Source organism: Orussus abietinus, unplaced genomic scaffold, assembly GCF_000612105.2.
Source record: "Orussus abietinus isolate OABI.00-Male unplaced genomic scaffold, Oabi_2.0 scaffold558, whole genome shotgun sequence".
Taxonomy (NCBI): domain Eukaryota; kingdom Metazoa; phylum Arthropoda; class Insecta; order Hymenoptera; family Orussidae; genus Orussus; species Orussus abietinus.
In genome coordinates, this window is record NW_019394701.1 from 26425 (window position 1) to 47373 (window position 20949).

Here is a 20949-nt window from a genome sequence, read left to right on the forward strand (position 1 = left end):
TCCGCCGTCTCTGTGAAAAGATCTAAAGATCCAAAAAAAAAAATCTATACTTCGCTTTTCCTTCTCTCCGCTAATTCAAGACTCGCTCAATCTACATTTCTCCTATTATCTCTAACCGAAGGCTGAAAGCTTGCGTGATAATAACTCCGAGAGTATCGTAAAACGTTCATGCTAGCAAAATGGACAAAGTTGCTCGATATTGTCGTACTAAGCGTCAGCGGGAAGCGCCCCTAATGACAAAATGATAAAAAAACGTGTAATCGGTATATTAAAGCGTGTCGATAAATATATATATATATATAAAGAGAGAGAGAGATAGAGAAAGGCGGACCGAGTGTCGTACGTGTGTATATACCGTATATACACAGGAATATATAACAAGTATATGCCAAGTGTCAAGTCGCTTGAAAATAGAGGTAGGCGTGAAGAAGAGGTAAAAGTACCTAGAAAGCTTTTTGTTAATGGTCAGAATCTTCTGAGTCCAGTGTAGGAAACAAGATCCGGCTACACTCACCGACCATCAGAAGCGAATTACAGAGAGAAAAAATACACAGAAAGAATGAATTGGCAGGTTCAGTCACGGGATGCGATATATCGAGTGATCGTGTCGTGTACTGCGAGATGTCGAGGTCGAGAGGAAAATTAAGGGCGATCGTGAGAGACAAAATGGAAAAAAAAAAGAAAAGTATAACGGGCCATGCCAGTTGACGATCCCGAGTTTCCAATTAGTTCATAGGATAATTTAGCGTATTAATTAGATTAGACAGTTATCGGTATATTAATGTCTGGCGCAGGTAAGGTTATCGGCTGGTCTCCGGAGACTTGGAATATCGCGAAATGCCAATATATAAGAATTTAAATATCGACCAATGGGTCTAACAAATGGATGTCTGAACGGAAATGTCCGAAGCCGATCAGCGATTTAAGAAAAGACGATCTAATGGTTGTACGTGGGCAAAATTGTAACAGGGACATCTCGCTGATTTTTTTGTAGTGCAATTTTCTGTTATACGGTAATAAGTGCGTGTATTATGAAAGGGGGACGATTCGAAAAGCGAAACTTTTTTGCAATTAAATATTATCAATTTTGGGTATTTGTATTGACCACAATTTGCGTTTTGGAGTTAAATTGTGTGAAACAGATTCTATGGCAAGGCTTCTTCTTCGGTATTTGATTTTCAGGGTGAAACGATTTTCGGAGTAGCGCACTAATTACATTTGTTATACTTGACAAAACATTCTAGCGATTTGCAACAACAAATCAATTATATAATAATACATCCTAGTTTATTAAACCTTTATGACTAGTCTAATCATTTCTTTCACCGGTTCTCGTTTTTGATGAAATTTAGCAATTCCACAAAATGTTCCCAAAATATATGAGCGACACCGTATTTTATTAGCGTTACTTATTCATTAAAGCTTCCTTTGAAGCGCTTTCAACATCAGTTTAATAAAAAATAAATGCTTCGCTTGAAATCCTTGTCAACTTACAAATCAAACAAGAGGAGTTTGTACCATCCACAGAGGCGAACGGATCAAAAGTGACTCTTTCTTTTTTAAGCACCTCCCTTAGACCAAGCCTCGCACATGAGACGACTAATTGTAAATTAAACGCTAGAAATTCTTGAACATCCATTTTTAAACGTCAGCGAGATGCCCCGAAATTACGGATAAATGAGGCACGACACGTGAGGGATGACAAGACATGAAAACGCCCAATGAATGCGGCCAGAGCGATCTCGGTTTTTGCGGTCTAAACTGGACCGTGGACGCGGTTTGGCCTCGTAGAGGTTGGAAAAGGTCCCAGAGAGCAAGAAATAGTCGGACGAAGACGCAGAAGCGGTCGAGGGGCCTAAATCGCAAGAATGAGTCCGACTGAGAGCCTAGAACCGCTTCTGGGACGTCTCGACATCGCTCGACCGCTCCGAGAACCGACGATCGACCTTATTTTCGGCCGAGATGACATGACTTTTGTCGCAGGGCTTACCGCCGATACCGGATACTGACCATCGTCCGAAATGTCTCCAGACAAGCCCCGTTGATGGTGAGACGGCGACGGAGACGCGTGCGAGTGCGTGTGGACCTCGTGGAGGGAGTCCAAACTTCCATAGCGAGTCGGCGCTCCACAGACGGACTCCAGAGAGGCCTGAAACGATTTGACAATTTTTATATTAACTCATCTCTTCACTTAGAATTATGGCTCGCGTGCATGTGCAAGTAACCTGAGCCACTTCTTGCTAGAGCAATTTACATTTTCGGGCACACTACCAGTAAACTTGCAGAAAATTTCTTGCCGCAAGTCGCTGTAGCAAGTTCACTTGCAAGACGACTTGGCGTGTACACGGTAGTAAGAAACTTGCTGCAATTTTACTCAAGTGTGAGATATTCGGTATTGAAAGTGTTGTACCACGAAACATCCAAAACGCGTACGAATCCGCTCACAACTTGAAACAAGAATTTCGGGACCGATTTAACACTTACGGCACCGTGGCACAGAATTACTGATGTATATTAAAAAAGTAGGTCGTTAACTTTAACGTGGGGACTGCTGTTGAATGACCAAATTAAACATTTTTAGATGCGAACATGCAAAGCCGTTAACGAGATTTCCCTCTGATGAAGCTTGAGTGAGTTTCCGCTACGAGCGCTAGTGTACGTCGTGACGTCGCTGCGCTGTAAAGGATGCGCAGGGTGCGACATAGCAGAAACAGCCAGTACATCACCGTGTTTGTCGGATTTTCCACTTTGTACACAAAATTTCGAACTACTGTATCTTGCAAAAACTTCGTTTACATATACCCTACATTTTGAGCAGATACTTTTAACCGTTGAAGAGAAGAGATCCCATAATAGTGAAGCATTCCTGCTATTCGGTAATGTAACCAATCAGGAGACGCGGTAGGGGCTCAGACAAGTTTATGTACCCTCTAATTGTTACCGTGATTTCAAAGCAACGCTCTTAGAGAAAAACGAAACATCCGTAGGCAAAGACAGAACTCATTTACTTCTTCGCCATTCCTCCCACCGGGAGTATGAAATTAAAGTATAGTGAAATAAATGCGATATTCAAAATATCTTCTACTAATATCAACGGCCCACTAAGAGCTTTATCACCCTTCGTCCTCTCTTCGCCCGAGTCATAAAAGAAGCCAAGAACATTGAAACACAATCTGTAACAACGCGGAGAGTGGAAGAAGCGTTCGGCTCCTCGGTCAAAATTGAATTCCATCCCAACCTCCTTGTCGGTTTTGAATTTTTTCACGACTCCGTTGTTCATCTTCTCCCCCAGGATGGAGCTGAGCTGGCTGCTGGCTTGAGCCTTCAGCTGAGCAGTGGGTTGCTGTTGAACGGCAACGGACAATGGTGCGACTCTCGTGGTGGACCTCGACCTGGACTGCCTGACGGTGTTATCGACGATGCTGTCCAGGATGTCGTCGTTCTCCATCTCCCTCTTGGCGAGCTGCCACTCCATTTCTATCCGTCTCCTCTCTTCTTCCCTTTTCTCGGCCTCTCTCCTTTGCCGATGCTGGTCCCTCTGTAACATGGCCTTCGTCTCCTGTTCGAACCTCCGGATTCTCTCCTGAGTTGTGGCACTTAGACCGGCATAGGTCCTGATGGCGACCTCGTCGTTGCTCTGTCTGGTGTCGTTGGATGTCGCCGACGACATGGACATGGTGTCCAGACTCGACTGCCCAATTTCACTCGAGGACCTTGGAGAACCCTGGCTAGGCTGGGCCTGGCTCGAGGTGTTGTATTTCATGCGGTTGGTGGATCCGTTCGGGGGACTTCCTATGTTGTTGTTCCCAGGAAGGACGACGTGATCGGTTCGATCGTTCAGGGTTGAATGATTCGAATGGCTCTTGTTCTCGTGCATCAACACTATCTCGCTGACGGAACATTGTCGTTCGTTCAGGGCCATACTTTGTCGCACCGTTGGTAGGCTCTCCATGTCTTGCTTCGGTTTTGTCTGCAATGTCCAAAATGTGCGAAAATTAGCAAATGGCATAATAGAAAAAATGGTATAATAGGTACTCGTTAGTTCATTTAAGGTGACGTGAAAGCGGCGTCAAAGAGTTCTTGTTCATGAAACTTTTGCTTAAACTAAGGGTACCCAATTGATTCAAACTTTACAATATAAATATGAAAGGGATAAGGAAGGTCCTGAAACTCATGGAATTTCAATTTTTTTAAATTTGTTCATAGGTATGTTTAAATTTGATATAAAAAATGAAATTTCATGAGGGCCAGGTCCTTTCTTATAGACTCCACATTTACGTTGTAAAGATTGAAAGGATTCGGCACACCCAGTTCGGAGAAAAGTTTCATGAACGATTGATTCTTTAGATGTCACATTCACATATCCTTAATGAATATTAAATTGAACATTATGATGGACGTGCTTGGCATTAACTTCATGTATAATGTTTCTTTTTGTATGAATGTTCTAACTTTATCCCTAACACGTATTATTCCTGGACATTGGTCCACTTTGACATATCTTAATTTATTAATGGCAAGTAAGATTCAATTCTAAAGTGGAAATTATTACAAGGTGGTAGTCAATGTGTTAACCATTTTGATATCTGCATAATGGTTAAATAATAATTTCTCATGAAACAAAATTTGTAAAAGTGTGTGACAGGTTTAACGCACCAGAGAACGAGTTATTATTAATCCTTAAATCATAGAAAAGGGTAAAGAAATTCTCAAAAAATTAATCGCTTTGACCGCTAAGTCCTTTTGACGTATGGGCGAGATTCGTCATCGCGTGCAGGCAATAGTGGACCAAATGTCGAGCGTACATATACCGTCATTCACAGTCAAAGGGTTAAATTAAATTAAATATATATCACTTTTAGCAACAAACCGCGTGTTCAAGCGTGCGATCGGTCATATATATTAGAGAATTCTCTACAATTGTTTATAAATAAAAATAAAGATACCTTGTCGTCTTCCTGGTCCTCGCCGTCCGGCTCGTTCTGACCTTTTCTTCTCCTCTGTATCTTCCTGTTAGCTGCGGATATTATTGAGGATACAATATCCCTAGCTGAGACCATTTCGCGCATGCCTGTTGTGTCAGAATGAAAGCAAGGAAAATAAATGCGTGACAAATCAAGAGTAAAACAATGAGGGTGGGGACGAAACAATAAATCTTACGATGGAGGACACGAGAAGTAAATTCGTGTTTGGTGATGGCGGATAATTTAAATAAATAAATAATAATAATAATAAATAAGAACAGTCGGTCAAATCTGTCAAACGAGGAGAAACTTACGAGGAAAAGGCGCAACTAAGTGAATTAAGAAATTAATATGATCAGCACTAACTACTCGTGTCGCTCCTATTTCTAGGTCCGATTTTACGCAAGCGTTTCTAGGTCGATAATGAATTATCGCAAAATCGGATTTACTGTGGGAATGTTTTAGATCTAACGAGGTGTACCTTCAACTTTTTGGATATTGTTTAATAGGAGATTGTGGTTCGACGTTGGTTCCATTTCGCAGGCATCCGCTGGGAGGCTCAAGTTGACGCTCAATCTACTCAGATCATCTAAATCTTCCTCGGAGAAGAACCAGTCGACCTGTTTAAGTACGATTAAACGTTATCATTACGTTTTACAACTCTTAATATAAATATCATTGACGATATTGGTTGTAACTTTCATCAAGGATAGCGATAATTTTTGCACTAAATAAATTTAAACCCCTAGTTCCATTCCAGAGTGCACGGTGGAAAGGGTTCGCAAATTTCAAACGTTTTTAGTATAAAAAGGTATACTAAGTTTACAAATTTCATACGATGATTTAAATCAATATGCAATATTTGTGAATTTATGAACGTTTTTAGTATAAAAAGGTATACTAAGTTTACAAATTTCATACGATGATTTAAATCAATATGCAATGTTTGTGAATTTATGAACGAGTTTCGAGCTTTATGTCATTTTGTCAGGCATTTGTTTAAGCTGCTGGCAAAATTATAAAGCCTGCATATGAAATAGACTTATGAGTGTATTACAATATCGTATGTATCGGAATAAAATTTGCGATACATGTTTCATGAACGTAACTTTTTTTTTTAAACAATGTAATCCGTTTAGGAATATCAGTGATATACAGTACTGTTCATATATTTTAGGACACTTCATGAAATTCCTAAATATCGCAAGGAATATATCAGTGAAAGAAATCATTGTTATACGAGAAGGCTTGACAAATTCGTTGTAAGTGTTAATAAATAAATTACTGAATAAATACATATATAAAGAACGCGTTACCGCTATTTTACATAGTCAAGAGTTACTGTCCTAAAATATACGAGCGCTAGTGTAGATAAACAAATAAATAAATGAACAAAAATAGTAAATGTGTTAGCGCTGTTTCGTACAGTCAAGGAGCACTGTCCTAAAAGAAATGCATAAGCAGGAGATATTTCTTCGACCAGCTTTTAAATGTTGCTTGCAAACGTCAATGAAAAAAAAGGTGAAGTGTATAGAGCATGAAGTAGTACAAGATATAACGTTTGTTTCACAGAAAGTAGCCCCAGAATCGAAATCCAGAATCTCACATTTTCGCTGATCTAACGACGCGAGCGCCACTTGCGGAAAATGAAGGAACTTGAATCCTACGTGAGCAAAATATTTCCTACCGACGTAAAACCTAAAATGCTTTTAATTTTGCAATTAAGGTACGCGAAGCGAAACGATAATCCGCACATGATGTACAGAATATGATATTTTTAACGGGATAAAGACTAGCTTAGGCGCTAGCAGACGATAATTTTGAATTGCAAAATTTCATTTTTTTGGCGGAGACGCTCTCGGCCCTACATCGGAAAAAAGTCTGAAGATCTTGGACCCCTAAAGTGGGGACGATTTCAATACATGGCGTTGTACCTCCTTATACTACTTCGTGGTACAGAGAATATTAAAATTAGGAACGGGTCGAAATCGAAGAGTAATGTTACATTGTTCAGCAGGCTTTCGACGATCCTGCACTGATGCGACATGTCCGTGACCATCGTCACCATGTTGTCCCTCGAGCCACTGGCCCTGACCAAAGTCGGTCCAAAGACGATGGCCAGGTTCTTGGCTTCCATCTTATTGACTTCGCTGTGCTCGACGACCTTCTTCAGGTGGAACATCAGACACTTCAAGGTCTCGAAGTGGTGTTCCGGGAGGTCCCTCAAGAGCTTGCGAATCGTGGCCATCCTCCTCTGCGGATCCTCTATTTTATCGGCGTCGATGAACATCGGATACAATTCTGCAGTCAGGAGAGAATCCGGCAGTTGGCGGAAGAATGACTTCAAGAGGGACGATATCACGTTGACGTCGCTCCATCTTGGATCCTGGAAAATGGTTCATCTATTAATATGAGTAAAATTGCCGGTTGGCCCACAATTGTGATCGATGGGAAGTCTCGTGAATAAACTGCGTTAAATGTGGTAACATTTGCTTAAACAAAGTATCTAATGTAGCAAAACTGTGGATTAAAGGGTACTTCATCCAAGGCCAAAAAATGAAACAACAACAGCAAAACCCTGGCTTAAAGGAGAACCAACCCAAGGCCAAAAAAACGAAAGAAGAGGAAGATATGAGTGAAATTCCAGAAAAATAGCTCGCCTCCTATACATAAAACATTTGTCTTGTCTTAGGTTTATACTTGTATATTTTAGCGCTAAAAGACGTCTATCAGCTGTAGTTTTTAAATGCCGAAAAGATGTCTTTAAACGCTGAAAGCGAGATATAGGTATGGGGATTAATATTTCGACCATAAGACTGATAGGCATTTTTTATAGTGATTGGAGGGACCTCTTACCTGGAGATTGATGTTCTCGAAGCCCTTGTTGACGCTCTCGGTCAGCTGAGAAATGGCTGCGGTGTTTCCTGGCACTCTGTAAATCCCGACGACCTCGAGGCCTCTCGCCTCGACGATGCTTGTGCACATTTCGACGATCAATGGCACATACTCCGAGAAAGAGGACTGAAAAATGAATGGCACAATTTTTGATCACACTAAATCAAGCATAATCTAAATAGCATGTACAAGTTATATTCTATTTATAGTACCGCTCAAATATCTTAAGATAGCGCTGAAATATGTATGAAAGTACCTTCACCTTAAGGTGAAGTGAAACCTCTTCTCAAACTAGTCGATTGAATAAGACACTTTCTTTTTAAAGGGTATTCCACGGAATTAACTAAAATTCTAGCACACGACTCGTCAGCACTTAAGCAATACTCTGACAGTTTCAAAATTTGGATTTTAGGAAAAAAATTTTCTTTATTTAGTCTAGACTAAAACACGAGATGACGTTAAGCTCTTGTAATTTGATCTTCGGTAACACGAGGTCTCGGAGAGAATATTTAGTTGGCTCTGAATGCAACAGATGGCGCAGGGTGGCACACTGCAGCCAATTAGGGCATCAAGAACCACGAATCCTGGGGGTTTCTGGAGTTTTACTTGGATTTCTTTATAATTAATGTACGTAAACGATATATGGAGCATGTCATTTAGTACAATACCCAATATAATTCGACACAGCTGTGAATATAAATACGGACGTCGGCAACGTAGGTAGCTAGAGGAATTTCCTTTACCGACATTGAGTCGCTCGACGGGTTCCACTTCACCTTAACGGCTCGTTAATACGAACTGCTAACTTACAGGTGGACACAGTTCCAGAGGGACCTTGAAGGTAGCACCCTCCGGGGGAAGTTGAGCAGTCGGAGAAGACGGGGATCCAGCCTGGCCGTGCATTCTGCGGAGTTGCTTGGCGACTCTGCCCTTCCAGGTTTTGCTCTTCGGAGATGGTAAAGGCTCGACGATTTGACTAGGTTTCCTGGTTTTGTTGACGGGCGACTGGCCGGTGGGGGACCTGTTTCTGAAGGACGTTAACTTCCTGATCCCCTTGTGACCGGGAAGAGGACTCAACCTTTGGCCACCTCCTGGGACCGAGGAACTCGGCGTCGTGGGCCCCGGAGTCTGGGGCACCGCCTGCTGCTTCGACGTCGTGCTCGTCAAGGCTTCCTAGGGTCAAAGAAATCAATGGACGATTAATCAATGAAATATTCAACGGACGGTTCCGTCAAGGCTGGAGTTTCACTCCTAATACGAGATTCGGCGCAAGGTCTTCGCGTCGTTGCAGAAATTTCACGGAGAAACTAGTGTACTGAGAGATTGTTTATTGTCTATTTTATTGTTTAACGAGAAATAATTTCCGATAAAACGTTGTAAAATCCGAAAATTGTTCATAGATATACAAACATTGCAGAGCAATTGAAAAGAAAATCATCGGGTAAAATTTGTGATTTTTATACAACTTTGTACAGTCCAATGCTGTAATATCTATAAACCTTATTAACGATGCAATTTATATTGCTTTTATAAAATTGTTATTTTAATGCAACTTTGTTTACTTCGAGATTGTTTAATACGAGATTCGGCGCAAGGTCTTCGCGCCGTTGCAGAAATTTCACGGGGAAACTAGTGTACTGAGAGATTGTTTATTGTCTATTTTATTGTTTAACGAGAAATAATTTCCGATAAAACGTTGTAAAATCCGAAAATTGTTCATAGATATACAAACATTGCAGAGCAATTGAAAAGAAAATCATCGGGTGAAATTTGTGATTTTTATACAACTTTGTACACTCCAATACTGTAAAATCTAAAAACATTATTAACGATACAATTTATATTGATTTTGTAAAATTGTCATATTAATGCAACTTGTAAATTATTGGGTAAAATTTGTGATTTTTATAGAACTTTGTACACTCCGATACTGTAAAATCTATAAATGTTATTAACGATGCAATTTATATTGCTTTTGTAAAATTGTCATTTTAATGCAACTTTGTTCACTTCGAGATTGCTTAATACGAGACTCGGTGCAAGATCTTCGCGCCGTTGCAGAAATTTCACGGGGAAACTAGTGTACTGAGAGATTGTTTATTGTTTATTTTATTGTTTAAAGAGATATATAATTTCCGATAAAACTTTGTAAAATCCGAAAATTGTTCATAGATGTACAAACATTGCAGAGTAATTGAAAAGAAAATGATCGGGTAAAATTTGTGATTTTTATACAACTTTGTACAGTCCAATACTGTAAAATCTATAAACGTTATTAACGATGCAATTTATATTGCTTTTGTAAACTTGTCATTTTAATGCAATTTTGTTTACTTCGGTTGCATAAAATCCAAAAACATTTTGAACGGGGTATGAATGATAATAGTTTTAAAATATAGACAGCAACTACGTAGATTAAATATTTCATCCTCCACATCTCTAATTGTAATGTTTTTTCTAATGTAATGTTTTTTATAAAAGAATTGTCACATTGAAACAAAATGAAAGGTATTGGCATTGCTGTAACAAAATGTATGGGCGAAAGTTCGAGTCAAAATAACTCAGAGCAAAACGAGTCTCAATTAACAAATCTAATTTAAATGAAAACATGAAGTAGTAAATAAAAAAACATTAGTTACGCTACAAGTTATTTTCTGAATTAAATTCAAAATCCTGATTCTGAGAAGAATATACTTCTGGTTAACGACAAAATGATTCGAGATTTATGCAACGACATTTTATATGTAACGTAGTACAAAGGTTAACTGAAAAATTAGTAGCGTGGATTTTTTAAATATTTGTATATAAACCGGCTTAGGAGACGGATTGACGCCATTTTTGTTACGAACGCGTCTTCATCTCTGCAATTTTCAGGGATTTCATCGTGGGAAACGATCTAAGGGAAACGTTAGGACTTCTTTCGAGAATGTGGGCGAAGGATGCTAAACGTTTCTCACATCAGTAGGTATTGCGCGAGCGATTAATAATCCATTAGCATAGCGACAACGACGGGCAGTCATGACTCGATAACAGTGTCGATGATGGATGGCCTTCCTTTTCAGCATATACATACAAAAAGCGAATGATCTATTGAAACTGTTAATTGATTATCGTTGGAAGTTCCTAACTACACTGCTGTACACAGCACCGAGCCTCCGTATAAAAATTAATCAATGAACGACATAAATCAAATAAGTTAATGAGCCTCATTACTCTCGCCTAACAGAATTACAGATCGCATTTAATTTTCCCGATAGTAACTCTGTATATAAATGACAAATATCATCGATGAAGTACTACAAAAAATGCCGATATGATTGTTTTATAATTGCAGAGATTATAGGACACATGTGATTGGGCCTAATTAACTTACAGAGCTTTCATGTTCACTCCCCCAATGATAATGTTAAATAAAAATGCATTGCAATTTTGTTATAATCGAGAAAGTCTCGCAAGAGATGCCGAGAAGACTTAAAAAGTCTTAAGATATCGGGAACTTTAGTCTGGAGCTAATTGAATGACTAAACTTTTATGTTTACTTTTATAATAATACTTCTATGTAATAATGCATTGCAATTTCTTAAAGGTGAGATAATGAGAGAATATGTCGATAAGGCTCGTTTCACGTTTACGGGGATTCTAAGGATCTTCAGATTGCACCTAATTGAGTTACAGAGCTTTCATATTTAAATATTTCTTATAATCAGAATGCTATGTCTTCTTCTTTTTGACAGATGAAGTAGCACAAAAAATGGCGATAAAACGTATATTCCACCCCGGTTAAGAAGAAAACTTGAGTCTTCAGTTAGGATGCAATTAACCCATTTGCATCATTAGCGTATATATACGCTCAGTTTTCCTGGTCACTATCATTCAGCCTGAAATTTGGTGATAAGGATCTTCTGTTTCATATTTCCTTATGATGCAAATGGATCCTTATAATGACAAGTTATTGAAATCTACATTTTCTAACAATAACGCTACATGATACTTTCATAGATGTATATAGACGTTCATAGACGAAGCTTCGCAAAAAATGTGAGTAAAATCGCTGTTCCTCCATTTTAGGAATTTTTAGTATAGATCCGATTAAATTGCAGCGCGTTAGAATTTACTTTTCCTAATAACAGCGCTGTGTAATAAATTTTAATAGACGAAGTATCGGTTAATGTAACGATAAGACTCTATCCCACAGCTGCAGGTATTCTAGGAAGCTTCGGATTGCGGAGGTGGATTTGGACATCGTTTAGGCGTTGGTGTCGAGGGACATTTTTCTCAGGCAGGATAACCGATCCTTTTAAAATGGCGCCAATGCCAAGTGGGATAAATAATGTGAGAATATCGACTACCGATGGTTTTTCGGCCGCTGCGTGTTTATGAAGAGCCCTTAACCAGAGGGCCATTGAAGCCGCATCTTCGGTTTGTAGCAGAACCTCTGCCGTAGGGTTTGCGACTCGCAAGACGTGTTTTCTCTTTGTGTAATCCTCGGCCACGTCCACCAGGGAACATCTCACGTCGACATTTTGACCAGCGTCTCCGTCGCCGGTGACCGCAGGACTCTGAAAATTAAAAATATATATTAGAGAATATAAAAAAAAACGTGCCATGACGTCATGTGCGCTCCTGCTCATATATTTTGGGTCGTTGTCTGTCGACTGTATGAGACTGTTTTATTTTTTTACTGTTTAATTTTTTATTTTCTTTTACTGTTTTATTTATTTACTGATCTAGTTATCTGGTGACTTAGCTCATATAATAGTTTACTAAGCTTTTTCAGGAAACGCAGTATTTAACGCCAAAATTCGACACATCAATTCGATAAATATTTATTGCTTCTGATTAACAGAAGAGGAATTCCTTTTATCGAATTGTTCTTTACGAAATTAAGAATTTATAAAGTGTCCTAACGTACATGACCGATACTATGTAAAAATGATACTATGTGCAAGGAATGTGTGTATAATGTCTGTACCAAGTATGTATAGAATACTAATTATACTGCGTATATACAGGGCGTTGCAGAAAGTGTTTTGTTTTGAAAAGTGTTGAAATCGGGTTTACATGTTTTATACAGGTAAAAAAGGGCACCATTACCCATTAATGTATTAAGCAGTGTCTCATACAACTTCGTGTCATTTTTTACACCAAAGACACTATACGTAGGGATAAAAATGACATCATATATAACAAAAAACACTATTACATCCTCTACAATCCTTCGGTAGTATTTTTTGAATAGTCCATATCATTGTAGAATATTTAAACAAATACATTTAAATCATTTATGATTTCGGAGTATTTTTCTTGGGTTTAATTACTGCATTTTGTACATTAACAATTAAAAGTGCCGCAAGTGCCAGAGATTTTGCTCTATCGAATCTAGGTTTAATTTCCGATAAACATTTTATCCTGGATTAATAATGTTGAGATAAAAAGTTATTATATCTACCCAGGACCCCGTAGAACCCCATCTTCGGAGTCTTCTGCCGAAAAGTCCGTGAGTACTGAAATGCAGTGGTATGCACGAATAAGAACCACTTTCCCATGACCCCAACATTCCTTTTGCAATTCGGGAACCTGAGTTGGGCCTTTATCAGACCATTCGTCCTTATCGCTTCTTCACTTTTCTTCACGGAAGGTGAGCTCATTTGTGGGTTCAAATCCTCCCGATAGTCGCAATAAGTATATGTCGAAAAATCTTCATCAACGAACCAGGGAATGTTCAACCAACATAGGTACACAATACATGAGGAAATTCACTCAAAGTAAAACCTGGATTCTGCAAACATGAGTAGCATAGGTTGCGATAAGTCTATGTCGAATAAACTCCATTAACGAAACAGGAAATGTTCAACAAAATTCTTGTATATGGATTATCGATCACAAAAATCAGCGAAATTTCTTTAGCGATTGCTAACATAGGAACACGATACAGAAGGAAATTCACTCAAAACCTGGATTCTGCAAACATGAATAGTATAAGTTGCAATAAGTCTATGTGGAATAAACTCCATGAACGAAACAGGAAATGTTCGATAAATTCCTGTATATGGATTACTGATCACAACAAATCTGCGAAATTTCTTTAGCGAATGCCAACATAGGTACACGATACATGAGGAAATTCACTCAAAGTAAAACCTGGATTCTGCAAACATGAATAGCATAGGTTGCAATAAGTCTATGTCGAAGAAATTCCATCAACAAAACAGGGAATGTTTAACAAAATTCCTGTATATGAATTATCGATCACAACAAATCAGCGAAATTTCTTTAGCGAATGCCAACATAGGTACAGAATACAGAAGGAAATTCACTCAAAGTAAAACCTGGATTCTGCAAACATGAATAGCAATGTTACAATAAGTCTATTCCGAATAAACTTCACGATGGAAACAGGGAGTACTTTTAAGGATTTTCAAGAAATCCCCACGCATCGACTAGTAACGATAGGCGTTAACGAAACGTGGAATACTTTGAAGGTCTTCCGATAAATCCCGACACATCGAGTACTAACGAGGAGACGAGCACGCAACGCAGGATTAAATTCATTGAAAGTAAAACCTGGATTCTGCGGATATGAACATGTCAAAATGAAGATACGAGCATAAGTCGCGATAAATCGACGTCGAATAAACCTGCGTCAACGAAGCGGAATACTTTTAAGGATTTCCAAGATATCCCCACGCGTCTATCCGATAATGACGGAAGTCAACGAAACGGGGAATACTTTGAAGGTTTTCCGATAAATCCCGACACATCGAGTACTAACGAGGAGACGAGCACGCAACACGGGAGGCGAATCACGCAAAACAGAAACGACTCCCGAGGAAACCGTCGACGAGGCCCCTCGAAGCCTTGCTCGGCCTAGGTCTCTTTCCTCCCCACTTTCGAGCCGAAGCCTTTCACCGAGACCGAGCACGGCGAATCGTCTTTCGATTTTCCACCTCTGTCCCAGAGGTTTTCGCCATTTTCCGAAGTCCAGATCCGAATGTTGAAAGCTCTTGAAAGCTACTGCCGAGCTTCTTCGGCTTTTGACGCTCGACGCTCGCAGGACCTTCTCTGGGTCTAGGTTGTGGTCACCGATAAAACCCGACGTTTCCGTTTTAGCGAGATAAAGATGTGATATCTGCCGCTTTTTCCCGTATTTCCTCGATCCAGTTACGGCATTAATCTAGAGGTCCTTCGCGACTGCCAAACGTAACGGAGTAAATTGTAGGGACGATATTATCAGGAATATTGTTTATCAACGATGAAGTTGGAGGTTCTTTGCGATCGAATGCACCGAATGTAATTGTAGGGACGATATTATTAGGAATATTGTTTATCAACGATGAAGTTAGAGGTTCCTTGTGACCGAGCATAACAGAGTGTTTTACAGAACTCATTTTAAATTATAGTTGATGTTAGAAGTTTGACGGAGTATGGTTCGAATTTGTGATTTTTAACATTCTCGGAAAGAATTAATTGTAATTACTTTTCACCGATATCATTTGGTGTTTCCGTTTCCTGCAGATAAATAAGTGGCGTGCGAATATCCTCGATTAATTTTTTGTTTATATCTAGAGGTCCGTCTTGATAGTGGAATTCAACTGAAAATTTTACGGAAATTACTTTGAATTAATAGTCCATTTTTGAGATATTACGTGGAATAATTCGCATCTGCGCTACCCATGTTCTAGGAAAGAACTGTCATTGTTTTTCACCGATAAAACTCGACATTTCCGCTTTTTGAAGATAAAGCCGTAATATCTGGCGCTTATTTGCATATTTCCTCGTGGAATTAAACGAGGGAATTTATAGGAATTATTGTAAGTTAATAGTCAATATTTGAAGTGTAACGTGAAATAATTCGCATTCGTGTTTCCTAAAATTCTAAAAAAGAATTACGAGCTATTCATTTTCACCTATCAAATTTGACATTTTCGCTTCCATTTTTCTTGACTAATGTATGTCATAAATTTAGGTCTCTCCTGCTGTTGAATCCATGAAATTTCGTGGAGCAAATTATAAAAAGCATTAGGTATTAATAATATCTTGCTCCGATTACCATATTTTTGTTTCCCTATACCGTGAATGTAAGATTCTGTGTTGTGACGGAGAAGTATAACAAAATTAAAGTTCCAGAAATTATTATCAGCAATATCTAGCACTCGCTCCCATATTTCATCCATTTATTTGTAGTATAAATCTCTAAATTTATAGTATAAATCTCTAAATTTATAGTATAAATCTGTAAAAATTACTCCAAGAAACTCGTTAAATACTTTTTCTGTTTGAAATTTAATTCAATTAAATTGTAATTTTCGGGCTAATACGCGACGGTTTTACAATAATGTATCTTGATTTGAATTTGATGTATCTTGGCTTGGCTTGGTTATTACAAAGGATTTAGATATATAACGATAGGACGTTCCTGAAGATCCGAATCTCGAGGCATGTTATTGTCCTCTAAATTTCCAGTAATAATCTGTAAAAATTACTCCCAGAAACTCGTTGAATGCTTCTTGCATTTTGAAATTTAATTTAATTAAATTGTGGTTAACTTTCGAGCTAATACACGATAGTTTTACAATAATGTATCTTGACTTGTATAATGTACGGCTTGGTTATTACAAAGGATTTAGATATATAACGATAGGACGTTCCTGAAGATCCGAATCTCGAGGCATGTCATTGTTCGGCGACCCGACATAACGGAATGGCCGAGTGAAACTTATTGTAGAAATGGCTTTCACGTTTCCAATTTTCCCAGATAAAAGCCCGTGAAACTGGATCACGGAGCCATTAATTATAACTGAGGACTCGGTCTTTAGTTCCCGTCCATTGTCGGCTAAGGCGTTAAAATCCTTTCCTCCACATAAATTCTAAAAATAGATATTTAAATGGAGATGCAAACGTTCGCTTCTATTTCTCTCTTCAGGTTCGAAGATGAGGAAATAAAGATTCTTTTTCTCAATTGGTCCAATAATAAGTGTCGGTAGGGAATGATCTCAATGATAGGTATTGCACAGGGACCTGCAGAAATACCATGAGGACAAGAAGGTTAAATAAACTGCAAAGAACTATGCAGAAAGACTAAATAAACTGACCTAAGGAACTGCCATGGCCGGCGAAGGCACGTTGGCTCTTTAAGCCGTGAGAATTCGAAGAATGTGGACCCGAAAAATAAGAAACTCTGCACATTCGAAACGGGTTATTTCATTTTCTTAAATATGCAAACCCTGGCCATGACGCATGGAGGGTCACTTGTCATAAAACATTCATTCCTACCTTCAAGGACCAAAGAAGTCGGAATGAGAGTTCCTTCCCGCACTATCAACCCAGACAGAAATTCATGATCATCGTATGATGAGGAAAATCGGCTTACAAACAATTACCAGACCATTGGCTACATGAAATGTCTGCAATATATGTACGCATTTTGCAGAATAAATCTGAAGAAAAATTTCCGGCAAATTTGTCACGCCATGGTTCAAATAGGAGGTACAGATCCTGCGATTGTTTATCAGCGGTGAGGGAGATAAATTAAGCTGTACATGTCCGGACAAACATTGAGACATTACATGTACTTAATTTTCTTTCATGTTTAAGCAATTTTGGTCAGTCATTGTGTCCTGCAGATATGAATTCCATATGAGGATTCATGAGCAACACCCTCATGACTCATTTCATGATCTCTTATGAGGCAAATTTCATGGAAGTTTTGCATCGCTTTGTCTGTCTGGGTTTTTATTACAACTAATATGCAAAACCCATAGCAAAGATCACCAGCGAACGAACTCGGTGATGGATATTAATTAGGTTGGGGCCAGCAGAAGTACCCATAAGTGCAAAAAGACTAAACAGTTCGCAAAGAACAGGCCGCCATTGATGGCGAAGGCATCTCGGTTCGTTAAGACTTCTGGATTTGAAAAATAAAAACGTGACACGTTAAAAATCGCTTTTTTTTTTGTTAAAGACGCAAAAAACAATAGCCAACGACCTCGATTATAGGTATTATTCTGAAATCAGCACAAGGATCCAGGAGGGAAAAAAGACTAAATAACCCGTAATAAAGTAATGATGACAAAAACATTTCAATTTTTTAGGAATTTATGAAGTGATACGAAAGTAATGAGCTTAACATTTGGGTATCTTGTTCGTAAGGTGTTAAATTTTAATTCCATAGCACGGATCAACATTAAAAAAAAAACTTAAAAATTCGAAAATTAAACGTTCTGGTATCTTGTACGCAAGACTTTAAATTGAAATTCCATAGCACGGATCAGTATTAAAAAACTTAAAAATTGAATAATTAAATGTTTTGATACCTTATACGTAAGTTATTAAATTAAATGCCATAGCACGAATAAATATTAAAAACTTAAAAATTGAAAAATTAAACGTTTTGATATCTTGTGCGTAAATCATTAAATTTAAATGCCATTGAACGGATCAATATTAAAAATCTGAAAAATTAAAAGGTTTGTACCTTGTACGTAAGTCATTAAATTTAAATGCCATAGCACGAATCAATATTAAAAACTTAAAAATTTTAAAATTAAACGTTTTGATATCTTGTACGTAAATCATTAAATTTAAATGCCACAGAACGGATTAATATTAAAAATCTGAAAAATTAAAAGGTTTGTACCTTGTACGTAAGTCATTAAATTAAATGCCACAGAACGGATCAATATTAAAAAAAAAAAATAAAAAATTTAAACAACGTTCTGGGATCTTGTACAGAAGACTAAATTGAAATTCCATAGCACGGATCGATAGCGAGCGATCCGAACGATAAGTCAGATAGCAGGCCTCGCAGAAGCATTCGGGAGGGCAAAAAGGTTAAAAACCCGTAAAGAACTGGCGACCATTGATGGCGAAGGCATCTCGGCTCTTCGGGCTTTCGAGGCCACCTCTATACGGATAGGCCACCGGGAATTAATGCGGTACTATCGGCGATGATCGATATACGGTAGCTCGGTTCGTGATAGGACGCGCGGACCAACTTGGCCAGGCGTGACCGTACTTGACCAGGTTCGAGTCGAACAATGGGGCCTCGAGGAGCTCAACTTATGGACGGAGCTCGACTTTCTCGGCAGGAGCCTCCCGACGTTAGAAAGCGTAAACCCGTTGCGTCCTTTTGGCCAATTAACCAAACGCGGGGACCGGACGATCCGGGGAGAGGAGTTGCTCACCTGGCTGTGACGGTCTTTGTAGAAGTAGAGAATCGAGCTTCGCAGAACGCCCCAAACTTGCTTCCAGGAACGGTCGGTGGATCGCTGAAAAAATTATTCATCGTTTATTGATAAGAAGAGTTAAAGGGCGGTTTGAAAAATCCAACCGATTATTCCTGACTTGCTTTTAGTCATATGGATGAGGACAGTTTTAAAACGAAGAATTCTTCTTTTTATCCGGAAAAGATCAATACGAAGAATGAACCCTTTGGCTACTAAGAGCGTCTAAAGGCGCCCGACGTTCGGTCCAATATTGCCTGCACGGTCAGATGAATTTCGCCCATATGTCGAAATAGTTCCGTGTTCAAGGGTTTAAAGGGTGGTTTGAAAAATCCAACACACTTTTCCTAGCTTGCTTTTAGTCATATTGATAAGGATAGTTTCAAAACAAGGAATTCTTCATTTTATTCATTTTTATATTATTTTTATCACAAATTAAAAGAAAAGTACCTAGGACTGGAAGGATTAATTGTTGACGGGGAATATTCCTTCTAATTGGAAGAAATATGGCAAAGAATAATTCCTCTCGTCGTTGTTTATCAATGAAAGAAAAGAGAATGTCATTACGACTTACGTATCTACTAAATAATTGATTTATCACATAGTATCTGATATCTCTATCAAGTAATAATTTCTTGACAGATTGTCTTTCTGGTTTAAATATGCAAATCAAATGTTTTGGAGAGATACCACATTAAGCGTTCCTTTGTAACGGAAGACCATGTACCGATCAATTCTTCACAGAGAAAATTGAGAGAACATTGAGAGAACTCATTTCTTCTTATCACCAAGAAAAGAATAAGATGTGATTACGAGTTATCACATGGATCTCCAAAACGAATCTATTATACCCCTAACGATTGTTTCCTTAATAGATGACCTTCCCAGCAGATAGTCTAGATTCACTCGAAACAAAGTTATCGAAACTCTTAAGATGTAATGAAAAATAAAATAAAATTTCAAAGACTCTTCACCTTTTCAAACATTAAGAGAACCTATTTATTCTTATCACCAAGAAAAGAATAAATTGTAATTACAAATTATCACATGGATCTCCATAACGATTCTCTTATGCCTCTAACGATTGTTTCCTATAGTCCAGATATTCCTGATAGTCCAGATTAGCTCGAATGAAAGTTATCAAAACTCTTAAGATGTAATTAAAAATAAAATAAAATTGTAAAAAATCTTCACCTTTCCATCATGCACTGTGAATTTGACATGAAGAGAGCCTTCTCTTTCAACGGGTTCTGCATCTTTCGGGGTCCCAGCTCCACTGGACGATCCTTGGGTGCTGATAATGCTGTTGCTGTAAAAAAATAGATCGAAAATCAAAAGAAGATCCCCAATATCGTCATCAGATCGATATCCTATAATCAGGACCTGATGAGGGGAGAAAAGTATCCTTGGAATTCGAGGAAACCAGCAGATCTCGCTCCGTCGACAATCGAGTCTACGACCCTATCTGATAAGAGAGTGCTATTAAAAGATTTAATACACGATGAACGTGTTAATTTGTTAATTTCTTTATGCAACGACCGTGCCTTACCTCGAGAGTTATACGTTAAAGGTAGACGATAGTTACTTTGGCCATTGCATCTCCGCAAGCTACACAACAGTTCTTGTTAGCTACCAGTGAATGTGCAACTAGGGTAATTCATGTATCCAGACAATGCTCGTGTATGTTTGTACATGTATACGTGTTTGTGATTCGGCGTGGCTCGTCGCGAATGAGGAAAGGTCGCGTTTATACCGGAAGTTCCGGATACAAAGGCGGATATCCGGAAAGAGCACCTCCAGGTGTTGCATGTCTATGTACAGTGTTGGGTTAGACGCTTTATTACTGGCGAGGATCAACAGACATAACA

General features: G+C 38.6%; 1 protein-coding gene across 1 annotated transcript in view; it reads right to left on the minus strand.

Moving 5' to 3' along the window:
• Positions 1-20390, minus strand: part of LOC111673848 (rho GTPase-activating protein 21-like) — a gene marked incomplete at its 5' end in the record, with an annotated part of 40765 nt that extends 20375 nt beyond the window's left edge. The window contains 10 exon segments of the mRNA XM_023433025.1: positions 2011-2149; positions 3239-3970; positions 4947-5017; positions 5446-5584; positions 6970-7350; positions 7821-7985; positions 8670-9032; positions 12209-12418; positions 19043-19126; positions 20276-20390. Of these exon segments, the coding sequence (XP_023288793.1) occupies positions 2011-2149; positions 3239-3970; positions 4947-5017; positions 5446-5584; positions 6970-7350; positions 7821-7985; positions 8670-9032; positions 12209-12418; positions 19043-19126; positions 20276-20390 (2399 nt within the window).
• Positions 20391-20949: the final 559 nt, after the last annotated feature.